The 7,092-nt window shown below is 57.0% G+C and overlaps 1 protein-coding gene across 1 annotated transcript; it reads right to left on the minus strand.

Annotated features, from left to right (window-relative positions):
- Window positions 1-538: 538 nt before the first annotated feature.
- KBTBD11 (kelch repeat and BTB domain containing 11) lies at window positions 539-6,633 on the minus strand. Its single transcript, XM_027122543.1, has 2 exons — window positions 3,470-6,633; window positions 539-2,941 (listed from the first exon to the last, which is right to left on the minus strand). Exon 1 carries the CDS (start codon window positions 6,437-6,439, stop codon window positions 4,508-4,510), a length of 1,932 nt encoding a protein of 643 aa, XP_026978344.1. The 5' UTR covers window positions 6,440-6,633; the 3' UTR covers window positions 539-2,941; window positions 3,470-4,507.
- Between the last annotated feature and the right edge of the window lie 459 nt (window positions 6,634-7,092).

Raw genomic sequence — 7,092 nt, forward strand, 5'->3', positions numbered from 1 at the left:
GGGCGGAGCAGGGGCCCCTGCCAGCCCTGGGGATCGTTCAGAGCAGCTGTGCCCAGCTGTTCACGGGAACCCTAAGAACAGCTCTCCCCTCGCCCCTGCGCTGCGTCCCCGACGAAGCCAGCTGTGCGCGGACCCCTCTCCGGGCTGTGAGTGTAATAACCTCGCCCCCGCCAGCCTGGCTCCTGCTTCTCCTGTGTCCACACCAACTCTCCTAACCCACAACCAACATCGTGTCGTTGAGGACAGCCTCTCCAGGAAGCAGTGACGGGGGCGGCCCACAGCCTGCTGGCCGAGGGGACAGGTGAGGAAAGGGGGGACCAAGGGGTTCATATGCACCTGATGAGTATGAAGAGACCCCCCGGCTTAGAACCGGAGCTGCACGGACCCTCCGGAGTCCCCAGACTCCACATTCAGACGGGGGACTCCAGCCCTGGACCTCGCAGGTCGGGCCGGAATCTCCCAGCCCCGGGAGCACATTCCCAGGCAAGGACCCCCACCCAGGGCTCCGCTCCTAAGAAAAGACACAAGAACAGCTGCGCAGGTTTCAGGAGCGCTGGCATCGCCCAGTGATTTATTTCATCTCAGGATAAACAGACAGACGTACAAGGTTTTACGCGATTGGTACCCAGGACCTAGAAGTTGAAGCATTGACCCATAAAGCATCAGCCGGCCTGAACTGTGTCTTCAAGACACCTGTTTGCCTTTAATACCCGGCCACACTGCAGCACTGCTTACAGCTTTCAAAAGCCTCAGAGGAGCTTTCATCTTGCCTGAGAACACATCTAGGCCTTTAGTTCAATTCATCTCAAACCAATTCACCAAGCAGGTACGAAGTGCCCTGCCAGCTCCTGTGGTCCAGGCACCTTCCTGGAAGGGGGGAAAGTGTAGAGAACGTGGCGGCTGACATATGTTCAGACGCAACCAGAAGATGACACATTCTCATCTTTAGCTCTTCTTATCTTCCCATGAATAATGATATTGCAGAGGAAAGGGAAAAATAAGGACACTGATATATTTTTTAAAAACACCAAAACAAAACATTTTGTAAGCTAGGAAAGCGTCTACAATAAAACAGAACACAAGAGAGCGCTTCTGTTTACACATCGCCCCAGGAAGGCGTTACAACAGATTATGTCCTGAAACCATCTTAACTTCAGGAAAACACAAAGGACCTCAAAAACATTGCATCTCACTTCAAAATCTTTCACAGGAAGTTACCCAAGAGACCCACAGATCAAACAGCAGCTCCAGAATTACTGAAGGGACACCAGAAATTAACAGGAATCGAGCAGGTGATTCATTTCAAGGATTTGTAGCAAAACTGATACAAAGGGAGGAGTTTTAACTAAGTAGCAAAAGAACTTCCATTGTCTTCAAGGAAAGGAGATTGGTGCTGCCAGAGATTCAGAAATCGAGTCACCGAGTTCCAAATCCAGTCCCGTAAAGCTGCCAGAGGCCACGCCGGCACTGCGGCTGTTCCCCGAACCAAAGGTAAAAACAGAAAGGAAGTGAAGACGTCTTAACCCCATTCCTTCGGATCCCAAATGAACCTTGATTAACAATACAAAAGTCATTGCTTGTGAGCTAACCAAAAGATGGAGCTTTCCCAAATTATAGCCTTCCCCCTTAAAATGCCACTGCTCTTTCAAATATCTGGGAATGTCAGTGTGCCTGGGTTTCTTAATTTCATGTGAACTACGGATGGATGTCGTAAATGCACTAGCTTCGTTTGACTCAACGGATCAAAGAGCAGGAATATTTTTGCACCAACTGTTTCTCTAAATAGAGCTGCATACAGCCTTGGCACATCACGCTGAATGTGACATGATCCGTCCTCGGAACATCAGACCTGGAGGGAAGTCTCAGCCAGGCCTGCCCCTCCCCTAGCTGTCCTCCAAACCGAGGCTCTTGCATGGGGTGGCTTTTCCGTTGGTATAATCGGTGCACCACCCTCCTGGCCCTACACCCCAGGTACTGGCCTCCAAAAGCAAATTAAACTGGTCCTCTCAGCATGCCAGGTGCTCTGGTCTCTGTTCTCAGTGATATTACTAGTAGAAGTGTGGTCTGAAAGGTTCTAAATCCTCTACCCATCCTTGGGCATCCTCGGGCATCTAATCCTGACAAATGCCTGGGACTCCGGGGCCAGCTCCCACAGAAAGTGACGCTACGTCTAGTCCAGGCATTTCTTCGTTCAATTAAAGGATGAAATAATATACACACACTCCAGCTGGGCATGTTATCGTGTGGCTGTGCACACGTGACATCTAACAGGTCTCCCATCTTCCACGGGGAGAGTTTCCTTTGGAAGCCCACTTTCAGCGTTGATGTTTTGAAACGGTAAACGTCAGAGGAATGATTTCTCAAGTAAAAATCACAGTGATAATATCTCATGAGTTTGAATCGGAAGGAATGAAAATATTAGCTTGGTTCCATTTCATGTAAAAGTTTTACCATAAATGATGAAAGTCTAGAGAAAAATGTACTATCATATGAAATGCTCATGTCTTTAGAAGGACATTATTTATTTCGGATTTCAATTCTTTTCCTCCTGCCACGTCTCCAGTCTATTCCTACCAAAAGGCCAAAGAAGTCAGGCAACCTGAAGCCTGTTTTTCTTTCCTGAGACGATGGACCAAGTGGCCGAGCATCGTCTCAGGTCAGGGGCAGTTACGGGCAGGCACACACGTCACCAGGACGCACCCGCTGAAACGGTAAATCCCGTGCTCTGGCGCAAGCATGATTCAAGCTATCATTCCTAAACAGCTTAACTGATCACTTTCATAACCACAGACTCTTTAAAAAGCATAACCTATGTCCCACATACCCACTGATTGGCACAGACAGAGGTAACCCCCCCATCACTGGATCCACGAGTAAATCATAGTAAGGTACACATAACTTCATCTACTTATGTGCCAATACCTTTCAATGTGTACTTTTCCTATTGTAATAAAAAAAAAAGTGGATTGGAATCAGAATGCAGATCACTTGGCCTCCATGAGCGTATACACTTTATCCTTAAACTTTTAATCAACAGTAAGCCCTGTGTGTACACACTTGGAAAGTAAAATGTTATAACAAATGAGGAAAGATCAACGGGTTTGTTTTTCATCCTTGTGCCCTACCAAAGTACTGAATTTCATGTTACTTCTACTACGGTATTCTGGAATTCACAATTAGAAAAGTGTAGTTTACTTGCTAAACTACGTTATACACATATGTTATTTCCCCTTACGTTACTATGCTGTCACTCCGCCACAATTTCTTAGACTGATGCTTGTAAAAATGAATTTCCCTCATCAGGATGACAGAATTCATATTTAAAACATCAAAAGTAGTGGGTTCAACTGTGCCTGTATGTTATTCTTTAGAACTCTCAAAAAGAAAGGATTTTAACCTTCTTTTGCGGGGTGGGGGGGATACTACTCTTTTTGAGCCCACTATGAAACATCAAAGCGGCTGGGCATACCTGGTGGGTACAAATGCTCCTTTTAATGCAGACAAGCACCACGGCCACTGTCAGCTTTTCCTACTGATGACATGCGCTTTGGAAAACATTCAGTCACCGAAGATTCAGAACTCAAATAAGAGCAACTCGTTACTACATCACTGAACATAATTATTAACATCTCTTAACTTGAAAATATTAAACCCATCTCAGTTAAGCGGTGAGAAGGACCTGCTCTTGAGGTGTGCGGGCCTTTGAGCATATCTGGGCCCCTGTGATGACAGAGGAGATACTGGCAGCTCTCACTGGACAGATCTTATTGGGAATCAAAGATTTCACCCTTAATACTCACTACATTTGGAATGGAGCCAACCGCAAGTTAACCACATGTGGCAGGAACTTTTAAGCTAAGTTAGAAAGGGTTTAAAAGCTTTACTTATCAGTTATAATTTTAAACCTCAAGCCGAAAAAAGTATGACCTTCTTTCAGTCGTTCCACTAACATAGTTCACGTTGGCCTATTTTAGGATCTCAGCTCTGGGAGGTGGCCCCGAGGTCCCCTCTCACGGTGCAGGAAGCAATGGTACCTGGTACCCCACACAACTCAGGTCTGGCCTCCCGGCCACTCCGCGAGTGATACCGAGGACAGTACACCCCGCACTCCAGGCCTCACCCACTGCACCCGGAGGCTTCATCTCTCATTCTGCTTCTTTCTTTCTCAGGTATTTTGTATCTTATTTGTAAGGTTATCTATTTGCACACATCCTACATCTTGCCATCGACCCCATTAAGCAAAGCAAAGCAAAAGGAATGCAGACTAGGCAGCGGGCCTTAATACAGCATCGCAAAAGGTCTTCAAGGCCCCGCGACAAGCTTCTACCTTCTAAGCCTTTAAACGATCCCGTGGGTTGGGCGGGGCCCACCGGGGCCCACCCCCGACTCTCTCCCTCCCCGCCTCCACTCTCCTCGCCCCTTCCAGTTTCCCAGTTGGGACCTCGGCCCACAGGGTGTCCCCTGGCCCTGGGCTGCCGAGGGACACGCCCGGGTGACCCGGCCCACCCTACGCGGCGCCCTCCTCGCCTCGGTCTGGCTTCTCCTCCGGCAGGTTGAGCACGAACGGGAAGAACAGGCCCCGGGCGTCCGCGGGGGCTCGGAGTGACTGGAGCTCGAAGCTGCCTTCGGGGCCCGCGTCGCCGGCGCCGGGCTCGCTGTCCGGGGGCGGCACGAAGCGCCAGGTGCCCGCGCGGCTCACGCAGTAGATGGCGCCATCCAGCGCGGCGCAGCGGAAGGGCTGTAGGCCCGACGGCATGCCCGGGGGCCGCAGGTGCGAGGCACAGCGGCTCCACTGCTTGGCCAGGCAGTGGTAGCGGAGCACGCTGACCGCCCCCGCAGGCCCGGCCCCCGGCGCATCGCCGCGGCCCCCGCACAGGTCGAAGCGGTAGATGAAGCCGTCCAGGGCCACCATGTCGGCCGAGCGCTCGCGGCTGCTGCTGCACGGACACTCCTGCCACTCGTCGCGCCGCGGGTCATACTTGAGCAGGCGGTAGAAGAGCGAACCCCCGGACACGTAGATCTCGCCGTTGCAGGTGGTGGCCTCGTGCGCCACGGCGAAGGCGCCCCGGGGCAGCGGGGCCACGGCGGCCCAGCGGTCAGCGCGCGGGTCGTAGCGCTCCACGCTGAGCAGGCACTCGCCGCCCACGGCGTACAGGTGGCCATCCAGGGCCAGCAGCTGCAGCTGCGAGCGCGCCTGGCGCAGCGGCCGCACGGTGCTCCAGCGGTCGGTGGCCGGGTTGTAGCAGAAGACCCGGTCCGAGGGCCGCGCGCGGCCGTCGGGGCCCGCGGGCCCCACGCCGCCGGCCACGAAGAGGTAGTTGTAGAGCACGCACAGGCCGCAGCCCCGAGCCGGCGCGCCCTCGGGTAGCCGCGTCAGCTCGCGCCACTCGCCCGCCGCCTCGTGGAAGCAGTAGACGGCGGCGTCGCCTCGGCCCTCCGCGTCCCCCGACGGGCTCTGCGGCCGGCTGCCCGCGCGCTCCCCGGCCGGGCCGAGCGCGGCGGCCAGAAGACGGGCGCGGCCGGCGCGCAGGCGGCGGCGCAGCAGCAGGTCGCGCTCGGCGCCCGACAGGCGCCCGAAGACGGCGGGCTCGCGCAGCACCTCCAGGTAGTGGTCGCTCATGAAGCGGTAGGCGGCCTCGCGCAGCTCGGCCAGCCGCTGCCGCTTGGCCGCGCTCAGCACCTCGAAGCAGTTGGCCAAGCTCAGCTGCGGCGCCACGGCGTCAGTGGCGCGCTGCGCGGCGCAGGGCAGCTGTAGGCGGCGCGCGCCGGCCACCACGTCGGCCACGTTGTCGGGCCGCACGCCCGCCATGCGCCCGCTGTACGCGTAGGCCAGCAGCAGCCGCAGCGCCGCCCAGCCCACGCCCTGCACCCGCAGCACGTCCCGCGACGCGCGCGCGCGGAAGTAGTCGCTGCGCGCCGCCAGCACCGCCTTGTGAGCCCGCAGCCGGCGGCCAGACACCTCGATGAGCAGGTCGGGCTCCCCGTGCTCCGGCCCGACGCCGGGGGGCACAGGCGCGGGGTCCCCGGCCTCTTCCGGGGACGTGGGCTCCTCGGCCGGCGGGCACTCCCCGGGGGACGCGGGATCTTCCGGGGACGCGGACTCTTCTGGGGACGTGCGCTCCTCGGGGGACACGGGATCCTCAGGGGACGCGCGCCCTTCCGGGGACGCGGCGCCAGCGCTGCCGACTTCCCACTGCCTCTGCACCACCCGCCGGCCGCGGCGACAAGAGGGCGGGGAATCGTCCCCGGAGCTGAAGCACAGGGACGCGCTGAGACTGCAGGGTGTCTGCGCCGGGGACGCAGCGCCCTCCCCCCCCGCCGCGTCCGGCGGCTGCAGGCCGCCCTCTCCCGGAGCCTCGGGAGCGCCGCCCCGGCCCCCGGCCTGGCCGCACGCTCCGTCCCCCGGGTAGAGGACGCAGGGGGCCACCGGGCTCTCCATGCGAGCGCTCGCTCCGGCTGCCGTCCCCGCTCAGCAGCCCGGCATGACTTCGCCCGGATTCGGGCTGCCCAAGGTCGATGGCTCCTCCGGGGCTCCTAGCTTCACACGCTTCTGCTGGCGCGCGATCAGATTTCACTTGTGTCCACACTGGTTTTCAATCGCACGCAGCTCCCCTCGCGCCCGCCCGCTCTCCTCTCCGGCGAAAGGGGTGTGTCGACTCGAGCGCGCTCCCGGCTGAACTTGTGAACCTGGCAAGGTTCCCGCCCGGCGGCCGTCTGCAGGGGTCTTTGTGGCTCGGTCTCCGCACCGCGTGGTGATGATCAGTCCACGGACAGGACCGCCCTGCAGCCGCAGCCGCGGCTCTGTCTGTACCTCCTGCTCTGCGGAACTGAGCTGTCAGGTGCTCCTAAGGAACTGGGCCTGCCCTTTCTTCCTGAGTCAGTGTTTATCCCTCCACATTCCATCACATCTCTGTCTCTGAGGACCAACGAATCAGAGACGGGCTGCAGTCCACACTTCAGAACACTGACTTTACTGCTGTTTCACAGGGAGCCGCCCCAGGGAGCTTGTTTTTTGTGCGTGACTCCCACGTGCGATTAAGGCTTATGGATGGTCAGCCGGACAATATCTGTGTGTCCTGGCCTCGGCAGCGC

This window comes from Aethalodelphis obliquidens, unplaced genomic scaffold (assembly GCF_003676395.1).
Source record: "Aethalodelphis obliquidens isolate GAN/ISIS:26980383/991018 unplaced genomic scaffold, ASM367639v1 scaffold25, whole genome shotgun sequence".
NCBI classification, from domain to species: Eukaryota; Metazoa; Chordata; class Mammalia; order Artiodactyla; family Delphinidae; genus Aethalodelphis; species Aethalodelphis obliquidens.

Coding starts and splice junctions, on each gene's coding strand:
- KBTBD11 (XM_027122543.1), bottom strand. CDS start 6,439: ATGGAGAGCCCGGTGGCCCCCTGCGTCCTCTACCCGGGGGACGGAGCG.